Consider the following 16,647-nt stretch of genomic DNA (forward strand, 5'->3'; position numbering starts at 1 on the left):
ACAAGGGATTATGGCATCTGTCTGTTTTGCTTCATGGGACAAATAGGTTGTGGGGTAATTTCCTTCAGGAAAATTATATGGAAGAGGAACTTAACTTTCCCCTCCAACAGTCCCATAGTCTTCCTAAGATTCAGTGGCATCAACCAGTGCCTCGTTTCTTAAATAAAACGCTGGGGATCCAGTCACATGTTAGAGGAAAATTCTAGTGGACTTTTTTGTCATTTCTTTCTAGGCAAGGAGCTGTCATTTCAGATTGTAAGAATTTTTCTCCTTGCCTGTGAGAGCAGAGTTGTACACAGTCTCTGTATGTCTCTGATTGATGAACCCAGATTGTTGACATATGAGCCAGAAAGCTGTGGAATGAGGAGTAATTTACATTGTAGATGTGGAAGACAAAACTAATCCATTTGCACTGGCTAGGTTTCTCCATTGAAATTCCCTCTCTCTAGCTGTTTTTCTTCAACGTAGAATCCTGGATGTGCATTTATTATCTAGAAAATAATGGGGAGAAAGTAGCAGGAGAAACTCAGTGGAGTGAAGAAAAATTTCAAAACCCTGCTCCTACCCTAACATTGCTCCTTACTAGTACAAGCTGTCAAATTAAAAGTTTGCCCTCCACATTTGCAGCTTTGACTTTTGCAGATTTGATTATTTGTGGATTTGATTAATATATTTTCTCTCTAGGAATCTCTAGGTCCTCCGGTGTGACTCTGCCAGAAGTTGACCATAGAAGCACACTGAGGGACTTGGAGATTCCAAGAGAAAACACTTCTCTAGGCATTTGTAGGTCCTCCAGTGCAATTCAATGTCAATGTCAATGTCTGCTGGATGTTGGCTGTATTGTTGCTCTGGATCACCTAGAGATTCCTAGAGAGGTGTTCTCTCAGGTTAAAAAAAGTGTTTTTCTATTTGCCTTTTTTCTACTTTCACGGGGGTTCTGTGCCCTATCACTAGCAAATGTGGAGGGCCCACTGTACTTTGGAGTGTATTTAAAATGAAGTTAAAAAACACATGTCCTCACATAAATCCGGTATATATGAGTATATGTCAACAATAGGATTTTAGCACTAATACTCTCACCTAAAATACCTGACTCCTCCTTATCATGAACAGCCTTCCTAACCACCTTCCTCTCAGTTCTTTTGTCTCTCTCCATCTCATCTTCTACTGCATCTATATAGAACCCTCAATTGTCACTCACCCACAATTCCACCACATTTTTCTACTGTCAATCATGCTTCCATTAAATTCTCTGTTTTTTGTTTTTTTTACTTTGTATGCAATGATGAATCCTTTTGATGTTTTTGTACCTAATCATAGAATCCTGGAGTTGGAAGTGACCATAAGGGCCATCCAGTCAAACCACTGCCATGCAGGAATACACAATCAAAGCAACCCCAACAGATGTCCATCCAGCCTTTGTTTAAAAACCTCGAAAGAAGGAGACTCCACCACAGCCTGAGGGAAATTAAAAATTAGTTGACAGATACCTGGGCTTCTCAGAGCACAGAAGATACAATCATTGCCAAAAGATGCCATACTGTTTTAAGAGAACTCATGTTTTATTCCACACAGTATAACTAGTTTTCCTTCTCTGCAGGAGTGAATTCAAAATCATCTCGCGTCTTGATCCTGCTAGTGATCCCAGGGCACCTGGTGTTCCTCTACACCATTCATATCTTCCAGGCAGGCCACACAACACTCACCTTCACTTTTGTGGCATTTTACCTGATGGCTGCTGTCTTACAGGTAATCAGAAATAGATTTGAAGCATAAACAATATGTTCTACACTGGCTGTACCAGTAGCCACTCCCTTCTTTCTGCATTGTTTCACTATTATGATCTTATTCCCTTTACTATTATTGAAGTGACACCATTCACCTCAAATCATAGCCTCTTGTATATATGTCTAGAACACTACAGACTGTCAAGTTCAAGCCCCTTCACTCCCTTTTCCATCTGAATCACAAAATACCCTAAATCCAACTGTTTGTCCCATCAAAAGTGGATCCACTGACTGACCAAGCTTCCACAGAGTTAATCAGTATGTTTTACCTGGGACTTGAAACTTGATTTAGAGCAGTCAGTTTGTCTGATTTGGGTCTTTTTCATGAAGAAAGAATGTGTAAGACCTTATTTTTCACATTAAACTATTAGGGTGGAGATTTTTTTTTTTAAAAAAAGATACATTTGGCTCAAAATGAGAGGAAGCTGGAGTGAGCACTAAACACTTTTCTTCTTTCTCTATGCTTGTTGATTGTCCCTGTGGTGCTTCCCTATGTCCAAGTGGCTGTTGTTCCCAATCATTTTAACAAAGTAGCAAGCAGATTCAATGCTGCCCTCTTTTTAGTGAAGTGCTTTTGTCTTGGAGACAAGTGAAGGCAGTGTCTCCTGCCTCAGTCAGTCTACTATTTTGCTTGCCGTGACAGCAGGGAGGAAATGGTAGCTTCTAGTTGCCAAAAAAAAAAAAAAAGTCCTGTAATCATAAGCAATGTCCATTTTCACTCATATTCCCCAGTTGCCAAAGTTATATCCTGTATTAGGTCTATGAAATCTGGCCTCTCAGGTGTTAGACACCAATTTTCCCTAGCTCCAGGTGAATAGCAATAGGTGTTCAGCGACAGCTGGAGAGCCACAGATTGCCCATCACTCTTTTGCACATACACAATCACTCACAACCTGTGAATGGGGTGACAGAACTGGAAGGAGGGAGGTTTTATCAGCCTTAGATCTTTTTTCAGACTACAAATTATTGCTGGCAGATGTTCATCCAGGCTTCACTTAGTAATCAGCCAAATCAACACCCCTTCCTGGTGATGACTACTCATATATTTCTGCTTGCAGGTGGGAATTTTGCTCTACGTGGCTGACCTTCTTGTGCGGCTGATGTGGCGAAAAGGCCTGGATCCAGACAACTTTTCTATCCCCTACCTCACTGCTCTGGGAGATCTTCTGGGCACTGGGTTCCTGGCACTTTGCTTCCGCTTTGTTTGGCTGCTCAATGGATTGAAGCTGAAACTAGGAGACTAAAGGAGACTTCTGCTACAATGTTGAAATGCCTGCTACTCTGCAAGCAAAACACTATGGTGCTTTTGACACGGTCCAACAGGGTACTGAAAAGAGGACATCCAGGTCCTTAAACTGGAGTGGACTGGATACCCTCCCCATTGATCTCAGTTCTGCATAGCTGTGAAATTTGAAAATACCTGCCAATGAAGTAGCATTACTATGGACTGCAGATTTGGAAGTGATGGACTCTGCTCCAGTCTACCTTTCAATTGGTTAAGAAGTGTTATTTCAATGGCCTGATTGGAGAAGTCCATTGATATGAATGGGAGGCTATCCACTGATCTCAGTGGGGTTTAGATTATGTCCTAGATGAGGATGTTGCACTGTCTCTGCCAGACATCAACTGGCAATCAGAGAGGGCATTTTGCTTCCTGCCTTTCTTCCTTATGCTCCCACAGAGAAAGAGGGGGAGAGTATGAGAGAGAATTATGTCCAAGGTTCTTCACACTGTGCACCAAAAACTCTATATCTGACACCAGGGAAACCAGACCTTGCACTACAGTAGCTCAGACTCTGCTTAACAATACCTCGTGCATAGTCATAATAACACACAACAGTTTGTGTACTTTGCATTAAAATTATCTGTGTGATTATCCATAATTTAGGGAGGGGGGGCTTATTTGTGGTTGCTTTTACTTACAGAATTTTGAAATTTTGATTGTAATAGCAAGAGCAAAGTATAAGTTAGAAAAGTACAAAAGAACAGGGTGTTATCATTGGAAGGAAGGGTAAGATAAGCCAAAACTGAGTACTGACACCTGTTACTGATTGTTTTTCAAGCATTTTACATATGCATGACATTTTAGAGAGTCAGACCAACTTCTCACAGAAACAGGAAGGCAAGTACCCCATTAGTCCTGTTTTTAGCATCTCTGTTTGGTCCAAAGTAGAACTTGAGACCCACCCCTGTGCTTAGAGAAATGTTGTCTTTCTCTGTACTAGATATTTGTCCATTTTATTTTGTGTAAATGAAATCCCAAAGTTCTGTGCTTGTGCAGACCAGATGATAATAAAAATGGAAGTTCCAGACTTCAAAGTCAAGGCAACTGAGCTTCCCATCTACTCCATCCCCTGTATGTCAGTGTCCTGGTCAAAGCTACTTGCAGAACCTGCACATCTGTGTGCATAAAGAATAGTCTTGTATACAAACTTCATAAATACTTCCTTTAATTTAAACAAAATGGCAGTTGGTTCCATATATTGTATTCTGAAGCCCCTGCTACAGGTAGGAGTGTTTTCCTTATTAGCTATTCAAGATGGACTTCAGTGTGTAGAAGCAGAATTTCCCTAGTTTTAGCTTTTTAAGGATTCTGTGCCAGGGATGGCCTGTCGATGGTTATCTTGAATCATTCTCTTTTCCAAGGGCAGGAAGATCAGATTAGGGTTTTTCCCCCTTTCTTTCTTTCTTTCTTTCTTTCTTTCTTTCTTTCTTTCATTCTTTTTTTCTGGGCACAGCTCAAAGGCCTGTGCTGGTGAAAACCAGGAAGACAGAAGAGTTGAATTTCACTACATCCTCAAGCATCAGTGTCAAATTTGATCCAATTTTCATTCTCTCTCCCTCATTTGTTTGTTATACCATTTCAAATCTGATGATTTTTATGGTTTATAGAAACATACAGACACACTGAAATAAAATGTAAAAATGGTTAGTGCTTTGTTTTATTTTGTAGTCCTGCTCCAGATTTGAGAAGGAATAGCTGAGCGTTGGCAGACAAGAAATTTGGCACCCATGCTTTAAACTCTGCTATTAAAGAAACAACATGATTGCTGAGCTAGATATGTGAGTGTGAGAAAAACATGTAAGTGAAGACCCCAAGTGTATGTTGCAGGCACTGCAAATTTTGTCATGAATTTGGCTGTTGCTGGCCCAACCTGGTGGAGCTGAACACAGGACTGCAGTATGAATACACATTGAACTGAAATATTTATTAGATTGGGGTTCTATGTGCATAGCTGACATTGGTTGTCTAAAAAGGTCAACATAATGGGAAGGATTAGGAACTGTCAAAGGTTACATTATACCAGTGCTACTCAAAGTAATTGTTTATCAGTGTTGGTCCATGAGCCATCAGCTGCCAGTCAATGGCAAGATCTTGGGAAAGAAGAAAACATGTGTAGCCAATGGACACAATCTAAATTCCCTGTCACACTAGGGAAAAAGTTGGCTGAGAAGCCCTGTATTACATTAGTTTAGCTGTATATAATGCTACCTATCCCCAAAGAATCCAGGGAATTGTAGTATATAAAAATATCTGCAAAATATATATCTCATTCAGGAATGGCTGCTGAAGCAGTTCTCTTGTTTCAAGGAGAACATAGAAGAGCCCAGCTTAGAATCATAGAGTTGGAAGAGACCGCAAGGGCCATCCAGTCCAACCCCCTGCCATGCAGGAAATCCAAATCAAAGCATCCCCAACAGATGGCCATCCAGCCTCTGTTTAAAGACCTCCAAGGAAGGAGACTCCACTACACTCCGAGGGAGTGTGTTCCACTGTCGAACAGCCCTTGCAAAGCCCTTCCAGCTTCCTCTGGAAGATTCCAAGATCACCTAAATGGTGCTGTTAAACAAAGTGGAGAAGAACAGCAGTAAACGTGGTAACAATGCTAAAACAAACATGGAGAGAAAGTGCCGCATACTGGAGCTGAGGAACCTTCTGGACTCTGGAGCTTTCAACTAAAACATCCTGCAAACCTGCGATAATCTTCCTTTCCAAAATGTGATTTCTCTAGATTATCTCAGTAACATTTTATGACCCAAGTATCTCTTGCATTAATGTGTCCCATCTGTGCTTCAGTGGATCATTGGTTGGTGGTGCTAAAATATTTGCATATGTTTGAGCATTGCAACTGCTGCTGTCCAATAAGAACAGGCCCTTACTCAAACGGTGAAGAGAAGGTACTGATAGTAATGTAAAGAAGGTAGGCAAGGGGTTGCATGGTATGATACACAGTGTTTTATGTTTACTATAACTCAATTATTCCTTTTAAAAGTAATTGAATATCACTGGGAAGGAAAAGATGATCTTATGGCTGTACTGAGAGACAGCACTTCCCTTTGTTGAACCAGGGTGCCTACAGAAGCACCCTATATATTAATTATTACTTGGAAAATGCGCATGTTCCCCCAAATGTTTGTTTTGTCAACACACCCTCTCAGTACCATTTAATCACTTCTGTGGTATTAACAGAGCTGTGTATTGCTGCTATGGTAGTTGCCACAGTATCTGCTTTTCATTATATCTGTCCTAGTTTGTCATTATTTCTCCAAGGGCTTAAAACAGCCCCTTCCTCCTGTCACCTTTTTAGTGGTGAAACAAACAATTTTTTTTCTTCTTCTCCAAACTTGCTACAGGGTTTGTTTCCATCTTGAGTATAGTCCAAGGTGAGCATTTGTCCAAGATTCAGTTATGCTTTTTGACAATTCCTACTCATTCAAATGGGGCTTGGGCAGGGAAGGCTCCCTGGTATGAAATATCATTTGATGGAATGCTTCCCTGCCTGAAAATTAACCCAGAGGATGGTCTTCTCTAGGCTGCGGCACTGGCTTTCCACTAGTGGATTCTGTTGAGAAAAGAATCCCTGAACCCCTTTCTCCTGCATGGGTCGGCACTTCATCTCATGCCCTGCCCCAATACTAAAAAATGGAATTAAAGTTTTGAGGTTGATTGGTGAGAGAACCATACACTTAGAAAAATGAGTCCCGAATAAAGAGGGGGGGGGGACATTTTTGGCTGGCAAAGTTCCTCTTGGCTGATTCCAGGTAAATAAATTCCACATACTCAGTATCAGGATGCAGAGTGAAGACCCCACCTCAGATGGCAAAGCTGGAGAGCAACAACCATTTTCCAACTCTTCTTGAATGTTTTCTTTCTGTTGGGAGGAAACAACTGGCCAGCCCCCTGCAACTCTCATGCTGCTCTTAGGGGCAACAGAAGCTAATAGTAATCTCAAATTCAGCTGCTGGGCCAGTTTATGACTGAATGTATAATAATGTGTACCATCTTGTCCTTTGTCTCAGGGGGCATTCACACTCATTTTTTTGTCCCATAGAATCGTAGAGTTGGAAGAGACCACAAGGGCCATCCAGTCCAACCCCCTGCCATGCAGGAAATCCAAGTCAAAGCATCCCCAACAGATGGCCATCCAGCCTCCATTTGAAGACCTCCTAGGAGGGAGACTCCACTACACTCCGAGGGAGTTTGTTCCACTGTCGAACAGCCCTTACTGTCAGGAAGATCCTCTTAATGTTGAGGTGGAATCTCTTTTCCTAGAGCTTGCATCCATTGCTCGGGTCCTAGTCTCTGGAGCAGCAGAAAACAGGCTTGCTCCCTCCTCAATATGCCATCCCTTCAAATATTTAAACAGGGCTATCATATCACCTCTTAACCTTCTTTTCTCCAGGCTAAACATCCCCAGCTCCCTAAGGCGTTCTTCATAGGGCATGGTTTCCAGACCTTTCACCATTTTAGTCACCCTCCTTTTTGAATTGTGGTGCCCAGAACTGGACACAATATTCCAGGTGGGGCCTGACCAGAGAAGAATATAGTGGCACTATTACTTCCCTTGATCTAGACACTATACGTCTATTGACGCAGCCTAAAATCGCATTGGCCTTGTCCCAAGGAGATGCAGATCGCCACACTGATGCATATTGGGTTTGTTGTCCTACTTTTCAGCCTTCTGTTCAGGAATAATGTCCTCCACTTTGAGCATGACTAAGAAGCATGGATTTATATTTATATGAGTGTTTTGAACTTTTAGTTTGTAATGTCCTAGATTTTTCTTTAAATAACCTACATTTTACTGTGCCTTGTCCACCTTTGCAGTTATGGCATATGATCTGAGAATGCAAAACCTCTGGCTTCTTCTGGTGAAGTTAAAATGATTTCCCCCTCTAAAAAGAAATACAACAGACTTCCTCTCTGCAGGTATTAATGCTCATTTCATTTTTAGAAAGCACAGCTTTCTCCAATGAAGTCAAGTTGCAAAGAAAAATAATACTGAAGGCAATGGCTGAAACTCTAAAGTCATAAAATTAATAGTAACTATGGCACGGTACATACCACCAACAAACGGCGCAGCAACTGCACAGTCCCTACCCCTAAAATGTGCAGGTGGCATAACAATGGCGGTGCCCTGTGTACATGGGTGCCTCCATTGTTATGTAAGCGATGCACGGCATCCACACGTCGCTGCATGTTGCTTATGTAATTAGTGCACCATGGGCGCACTTGTTACGTTTGCCTTGCAGAGGAGAAAGAACCCGCTTTTCCCTGGTTCTTTTTCCTCCGGAGGGAAGCTGTATGGTTTGACAGCTGCAGCTTCCCTCCGGAAGAAAGTAGGCTGCTGGCACGCTGCCTTTTCCAAGCGATCTGTCCCAGGCCCATATTTAGCAATTGAAGGAAATATACTGATTGTGAATAATGTTACCCCCAACTCTAAAACAGATTTGGAATGCAATCTAGAGAAGTCAGATGTTACTCTTCATGGAACACCTAATAATTGAGGGCAAACTGAATAGAATTTGAATATTTTTGATGCCACAGTAGTAAATGTACTTAATCTAGAGCAGGGATGGGCAGACGTGGCAAGTCTGAGGGCCAATATCTTGCCCCTGGGATTCTTCAGGGGCCACTGCCAAAATTGACCCCTCCAACCGAAATCCAAACAGAGACTGGAAATTCACTTGTGGCTTTGAAAAATGGGTGGTTTAGCTCATTGAAAAGTGTGGGAGTGGGGGTTGAATACTTTTTAAAAAGTGAAGTGCATTTAGTCTCTAGGTGAATCCCACTGAATAAATCAAAGTGGCTTTTTAATATATGTAGTATACTTAATTATTTATTTACTTATTTAATTAATTTGCATTAATTTGCACCCCAAACTGGTGCTTTTGATAGCTTGTGGCAAGACTAATTTTTCTTTTTCTTTTTTCTTTTTTAAAAAAGCAACTTGTAAAGCAAAGTTATGTCAAAGGACAAATTGTTCTGTCAGAACACAACTGAATGAAAAGCAGTTGAGAAGCACTCCAATAAAGACAGTGCACCTTGCAGCCATTAGAAGATTTGTCAGCTATGGCTAACGCCTGTTTCTTGTCCAGGCTAAAGAGTCAAATTAGAGTATGGACTGCAGCTGCATTTGTTTCATCATAAGTATGCCTGGTTCATGTATAAAACAGGAGTGTGAGGGACCTAAGAGGTGTGTTTGCGCAGGTCTGGCATCAGGATGGAATAGTCAGACACGTCCCAAGGTTTCAGTGTCCCCAAAAGGCCCCACAGTGCCCTATGAGCAGCACTATGATGTGAATTACAATTAAATTTACCAGAATGCTTGTTATGTATGCATGCATGCATGCAAATCTGTATACAGTCAGTCCATATCTATAGAGTTTTTATCCACACATTCAAGCATCCATAGTTGAAAAATATTTTTTTAAATATATGCATTTCAAAAAGCAAACCTTGATTTTTCCCATTTTATACAAGGGACACCATCTTATTGTGCCATTATATTTAGTGGGACTTCAGCATCCATGGATTTTGTTATCCACGGTGGGTCCTGGAACCAAACCCTAGTGGATACCAAGGGCCTGCTGTATATATAATAAGATGTACTATCTTTTAATCTATGTGTAAGCTACCCTAGGTCCCATGCTGGAAGAAATATTGGATATTAATAAAATAAAAGACCCCCCCCCTCCCCTTTCTCCCAGTACAGGACTGGGAGGGAGATCAGGGACCACCACATTACCATCCTTCTCTCCTGCTACTTCTGCCAAATGGAGGTGGCTTCTGACTGCTGTGTGGACCAGTAATGACAGAAATGGTGACAGCTGTGCAGTTGACTGGTCACCCAGCAACAAGAGATGCTGGGTACACAACAGAGGATGTTGTGGGGACACAGGTATAAAAGCTGAGGCTGTAGTCATGGAAGGAGAGAAGAAGCAGTCAGAATGTGGTGGATTTGTCCCAGTCTTGGAAGACTGCTAAAAAAGACGGCAAGGGCAGAGGAATAAGGGAGAGCCAGCAAACACCCAGGAGGTAAAGGTTTTCTCAGGGAGAAGGGAAAGAGGTCAGGGAAGGACTCTTCAGCAGCCTTTCCACCAGGTTTTGCTTTCTAACCTCATGAAATCCAGTTAGCTTAGCTCCTACCTTCTCCAAAGATGGTCTGAAAATCTGGGGGAGACTCCTCTGTGAACTGGATGAGCCGTGCCTGCCATACCTGGAAAAACTCTGTAGGACAGTCAGGAAGAACGTTAATTTTGCCAATGCTGGGAAACAGCAAAGGTCCTTTATGTCTACTCCAGCTGTCGTGAGGGTATCTGGGAGGTCTGACTTTGCACAGACTCAACCTTGCCCACAGGTCTGACTGACTTCTGGAGACTTGAGAACAGGGAAGGATCTGGTCTTGCCCTGACCTACTCTCCTCCTGACAACCAACCTTGGTGCCACTTGAAGACTGCTAATCTCACTGGGATAGAGCTTGGAAAGCCTTATCACTATCCTGATCCTGTGAATGATTGAAAGATGAGAAGGTCAGTCCCTGAGGCATTATAGGGTAAACGGTGACTTTGATGCAGCCATAAGGGTGCAAGCGCTAGTGCAGAAAGTACTGTTGGGAGGAGGAGGAGGTCAGTGTACTATGGGAGGTGCAGTAGAAAGCAGTTGCTGGCTCACCTCAGATGACAGAATGTCTTTGACCTTCTCATCAAGCTTCATTCCATGGACGGCCACGTGCACACGCTGCCTTTATTTCTTGTCACACAGAGCGGCTCTTGAGGCATTTGCCAAGAGTTTCTCAAAAGGAATAAATTTGATAGATGTGCAAAATGCCAGCAAGTAAACACTGACATATTTTGAATAACCTCCTTTAAAAAATTCCCTTGGTGACCAATAGAGTATTTTCCTCTTTGGGCAAAGCTGTCTCATTCCCTCTACCTGACAAACAGTTGAAGCTGTGTTACTTAGCAGTGAGCCCTGAAATGGTATGACGAGATCTTGGTATGACGATGTTAGTATCGCAGTCAGACAGCACATAAACACACACACAGTCCTGCAGGCCAGTTTGGCACAAATATGCATCCATCTTTAAGCAAACAAGCATGGATGGTGTCCTTCTATTTGGTAACATTCCAAGAGACATTTGGGGGGGGGGGGGGAGTAAGAGGACATTTAACCATCAGATGGAAGTGAACAAAAATAAAGCTTTGTTTTTCTGTTCTGCCCTGGACTGATAGGTGAATTTATGGAGTTGTCCACTTGCCACTGAGGAGATGGGACTTTGTACCTGACATGCACTAAGTACACTTTGCAGTGCTATATGTATCAATTTCAGAGCTTAGAAAGGTTACTTTTTTTTTTTTACTACAGCTACCAGAATCCCCCAAATACTTTTTAAAGTACTTTGGCTTATCACGTTTTTTCCCAGTCAGGTAAAAATATTGAATAATAGAATCATAGAGTTAGAAAAGACCTCAAGGGCCATCCAGTCCAACCCCATTCTGCCATGCAGGAACTCACAGTCAAAGCACCCCTGACAGATGGCCATCCAGCCTCTGTTTAAAAATCTCCAAAGAAGAAAACTCCACCACTCTCTGAGGCAGCATATTCCACTATCGAACAGCTCTTCTATATGTTTAGTTCTTCCTAATGTTTAGGTGGAATCTTTTTTCCTGTAGCTTGAATCCATGGCTCCATGTCATAACAACAGCAACAACAACAAAACACATTTATGGTACTTATAATGTCCTTTTCACCAAAGGGTGGAACAACAGACATGTATAATCAAGGACAAAACAATAAAGCAAACACTATCCTATACTAAAGGTAAAATCCCCACCACCCCATCAGTTGCTACTCATCTCAACAGCCTTAGGAACACTCAGCAGCTTAATCCAGCAAATTAAAGAGGAAGGTCTTCAACACTACAAAAGCAGGTAAAATCCTTCTCCAACTGGAGATACAATTTTCTCTTGGGGACTTGACAGACAAGCCATTAAGGTCGGCCTGGGGACGGAGTTGGGGCATGGTGTCCACATGATGCACACCCTGACTCCGCCCCAAGCCAGCATGATGCCATGCACCACTCCACATGGTGCACAGCATCACGGCACTCCTCTCGTGTTGTGTCTACATGACACAGCACCAAAAGAGTGCAGAAAAGCTGTTTGCCGGCAGCTATGGGGCCCTTTCCAGGGTGCAAAAAAGGAGCCAATTTTTTCAGCTCCTGTTTACACCATGGAAAGCAGAGATGCCCTAAAATGGGCAACTACAGGCCACCCCTTAGGGGAGGTCTGTCGGGCCCCCTAGTCTCTGGAGCAGAAGAACATAAACTAGCTGCATCCTCAATATGACATCCTTTCACATATTTAAGCAGGGCTATCATATCACCTTTTAACCTTGTCTTCTCTAGATTAAACATACCTAGCTCCCTAAGTCTCTCCTCGTAGGGCATGGTTTCCAGACCCTTTCATATTCTGATGGTCCTCCTCTGGACACGCTCCAGCTTCTCAACATCCTTTTTGAATTGCAGTGCCAGAAATGGACACAGTATTCCAGGTGAGGCCTGACCAAAGCAGAATAGAGTGGCACTATTACTATTGAATACATATTAGCAAATTGTGGATTGCCTGCCAGAGAAAGGTGAGAAATAGATAAATAAAATTAAAGCAACACTTATGAGGTATTTTGGCAGAGTATTAATTTTATTATTGGATTTTGTGGGATACTGGCAACTATAATAAAAAAAAAAATTCCACATTTACAAAGATGTCCAGCTGTTTCACACTACAGAATGATAAAACTATGGTTCCACTTTAATTATCATGGCTACATCCTATAACTAGGACATCAACAAACTGAACCAACATTTGGGTCACATAGTATACAGAAAACTCACACATACAGACAGATACCTGCACAAGAATGCCAACCATCACCTAGGACAAAAAAGAAGCACAATCAAAACACTGGTAGACCGAGCAAGACGCATCTGCGAACCCCACTTCTTGGAAGATGAACTGAAGCATCTGGACTGGGCTCTACAGGCTAATGGTTATTCCAGCTCAGACATCAGAAGGGCTGCCAGGCCCAAGAAAATCCAGAGAAGTGAAGACAAGCAGCCACCCAAAGGAAAGGTATTTTTACCATTCGTAAAAGGAGTCACCGACAGAATAGGCAAAGTGGTGAGGAAGCATAACCTGCAAATGGTTTACAAACTGACGAAGAAAATCCAGCAAATGCTTCACTCAGCCAAGGACCAGAGAGACCCTTTCACAGCCGCAGGAGTTTACCGCATACCATGCAGCTGCGGACAAGTCTACATAGGGACCACCAAACGCAGTGTGCAAGCAAGAATCAAGGAACACGAGAGGCACTGCAGACTTGGCCAGCCAGAAAAATCAGCAGAAGCAGAACATGCCCACAAACCATCCTGGGCATAAAATACTGTTTCAAAACACTGAAATTCTGGACCATGCCAACCACTACCATGTCAGGATGCACAGGGAAGCCATTGAAATCCACAAACACCTGGACAATTTCAACTGGAAAGAAGAAACCCTTAAAGTGAACAAAATTTGGCTACTAGTCCTGTGTCATGGCCAGCCAAGATCAGCTCTCGGAGGAGGAGGAGGAGGAGGATGAGCCTCCTCCAGAGCAAGGGCTGACTGAGGCAACGCCAGGTGCTGTTCCTGCCCTGCCAGGTCCCAGCTGTGATCCTCCAGCCCCAGAGGAGGAGGTTCAACCAGGTCCTAGTGCCAAAGAGAGGCTTCCTATGGTACCACAGCCTAGATGTGACTCAGGAGACGAAGCTTGCCTGCAGGTGCCTTCTTACAAAGAGAGAAGAGCCGAGAGTGCTTGCAGACGCAGATCACAGAGGATTGCCGAGAGGCAATTAGCCAACCAGCCTCAGGTGGCACGAGGGAGAGTTTCCCTTACTTAAGTGGGAGAGAGACTAATGCTGGTTGCTAGAGTTTATTGCATGATCCCTTGGCGTGATTGCTGCTAGCACTAGCTCCTAGTATCTGGATTCTTTGTTACCTTGACCTCGGACCGGACTTCGTTATCTCTTGGCTGTTTTGACCTTGGACTGTTTGACTGCGCTGTTTCCAGATATCCTGACTTCGGCTTGACTTTCGGAACGTTGGAATCTCTGGAATCCTGACTTCGGCTTGTATTCTTGACCTGCCCTCGGACTGCTTCTTTGCAAGGTCTGCTTTACTTCCACTAACTAAAGGCTCTGTTATCAGCTACTGTCAGTGTTGCTGGCAGCTTTCTCGGACATCCTGAGGAATAGCAAAATAAGGACTCAGCAAATGCAAATGGGAAACCACTCAGAGTCAGGGGCTTTCCCAGCAGATAATGATTACCAATTAGCAGATACTAATCCTCTTTTGCATTAGTCTCCCAGCCTGAGGCCAGCCATCAGCACAGAACAATACACATGCAAATCACTCCTGCATTCCCAGGCTCACACAGTATATATAGACCCACTTTTTCCAAGCGAGCATTCTCTGAAGATGCCAGCCACAGATGCTGGTGAAACGTCAGGAAGAAAATCTTCTAGAACATGGCCACATAGCTAGAAAAACCCACAAAAAAGCAACAATACACACTGTTTGAAGGAAGTATTCAGAGAGACCTTCTAACACCTCTGAGACTAGCTGAAAAAAAGAAGTTGGCAGCATGTGCTTTCGTAGACTTTGGTCTAATTCCTCAGATGCATACAAACTGCCAAATTCTTTATTTCAATTAGTCTCAAAGGTGCTACAAGATCTCTCTCCATACTGATTCTACAAACTAATATGGCTATACTTTTGAATTCTACCACTGTTTGAAAGCAGTAAAATTGGGCCCACAGCCTTTAGTGCACCTTGTAGCAATTAGGTCAGTTTTTACCAGACCTTTGAAGAGGAAAACTAAGATTTATTGTGAGGCTAAATGTGCTGGTGTTTTGTTGAAACTAAATGATTAAAGTTCCATTCAGAGAGCCCTTTTGGAGAATGCATTTTCCTGCCGAGAAAGTGTGGCCATTTGGTGACAGTTTATCAATTTATTCAGCCTGAGAAAGGGGGCAGATTAAATCCATTTTACGCAATGCACTCTAATCTAATTGACAAAGATTGAAACCACATGCGATTCTTCAGGCTGCACAGCAGAAGAGGGATGATAAATAGTTTCACTGGGTATTGCTCCAGAGCAATAGACAAAGAGAATTAATATCATTTTTCTGGTGACGCAGAGCAAAGGTTGCTGCAATCCACGGACTTTGGAGCAGGAGGCCGGCAGCCACACTCAGGAGAATGAGCATGTAGAAATAGGCCCTCATTAATTCCAAAGACCTCCTTAAAGCTTCAGGTCATCACAGCTGAAGCTGTGGCTAAAACATGTGTTCTTCTGGCTAGTTTGCAGGGTAGACAAGGGAGAGCCAGCTGGCTTCTCTACCTTCTGAATACAATATAAACTTGGTTCTTTGCCCAACAGATTTTCAGATCTTTTTTATTGGAACCACAGCTGTAGGCCAGTCATCTGCTGGCCCCTATGCTCAGTTTTCATGAGGAAGGGGAGAAGATGCATCTGTGGGGCTTCTGCTGTTAAAGGTGAAGCAAAAGGGTGTAGAATTCTGCTGGTTTTCCTTGGCATGTATATGTTGTCATAAAAAGAAAAAAAACAACCTACAAGAAAATCACACAAGTAGTGGTGTTCAAACTTTACTCGTGGCATCATTCTTAGTCTATCTAACTGAGACCAGAATGAGAAAGGTTACTTTCTGGACTACAACTAATATGTCTTGTTACTTATTTTGAACTTTTGCTTTTGTGGTTAAGGGACTTCAAGTTAAAATTGATAACCCTATCAAATACAACTTACGTGGAAAGATTAATTCAGAGGAGGTTGCCATTGCCTTCTTCTAAGACTGAGAGAGTATGATTTGCCTAAGGCCATCCAGTGGGCTTCCATGCGTGAGTGGGGATTTGAAACCCAGTCTCCCAGAGTCCTAGACCAACACTAAAACCACTACGTCATTATCGTCATCGTCATCATTTTTTCTATGCCACCTTTCTCTTAGAAAGCGACCAAAGACGGCTCAGAGATGCTGGTTTTCCAAAAAGGCTTCCAGAATGCTTCTCATTAACAGATATCTTCACAAGAGTGTAAAAAATCAGTACAAGTGCTTCTCTCAACCCCTCCCTTTTCTATTGCAGAACACTTCATAGTGTGGTGCATGGGGAAAGGTTGGAGAGGGCTTGAGGGACAGCTTGAACTTGCAATGCATGAAAAGAATGTCCTGGAAGAGTTGCAATTGCAGTGTTTTTGAGTGAGGATTGAGTGTGATGTTAGGTATTATGTTTTCCTGCCTCCCACTTTGCTTTGCAATTACCTTAGGGTTTTCTTGCTTTGCTCAGGGCAATGCAAGACCAGAATGTGAAAACTACTTTTATTCAAAAGAGTTGTGTCTGAGAGGGTAATGGCAAAGGCTTCCTTGAGAACAGGAGAACTCCTCCTGTTCCTGGAGAACAGGAGAAGTCCCAGCAGACTGGATGAGGGCAAATGTCCCCATCTTCAAAAAGGGGTAAAAAG

General features: G+C 42.8%; 1 protein-coding gene across 3 annotated transcripts in view; it reads left to right on the top strand.

Annotated features, from left to right (window-relative positions):
* SLC41A3 (solute carrier family 41 member 3) overlaps nucleotides 1–4,699 on the top strand; it is a 65,645-nt gene extending 60,946 nt beyond the window's left edge. For all 3 annotated transcript variants that reach the window (XM_089521148.1, XM_089521157.1, XM_089521166.1), the window contains 2 exons: nucleotides 1,601–1,749; nucleotides 2,846–4,699. In XM_089521148.1, coding sequence (XP_089377274.1) covers nucleotides 1,601–1,749; nucleotides 2,846–3,031 — 335 coding nt within the window. In that variant the 3' untranslated portion in view covers nucleotides 3,032–4,699. The remainder of the gene's footprint in view (nucleotides 1–1,600; nucleotides 1,750–2,845) is intronic.
* The last annotated feature ends 11,948 nt before the right edge of the window (nucleotides 4,700–16,647 follow it).

Source organism: Sceloporus occidentalis, unplaced genomic scaffold (genome assembly GCF_023333645.1).
Source record: "Sceloporus occidentalis isolate IW3139 unplaced genomic scaffold, rSceOcc1.0.p SCAF_1, whole genome shotgun sequence".
Taxonomy (NCBI): Eukaryota; Metazoa; Chordata; class Lepidosauria; order Squamata; family Phrynosomatidae; genus Sceloporus; species Sceloporus occidentalis.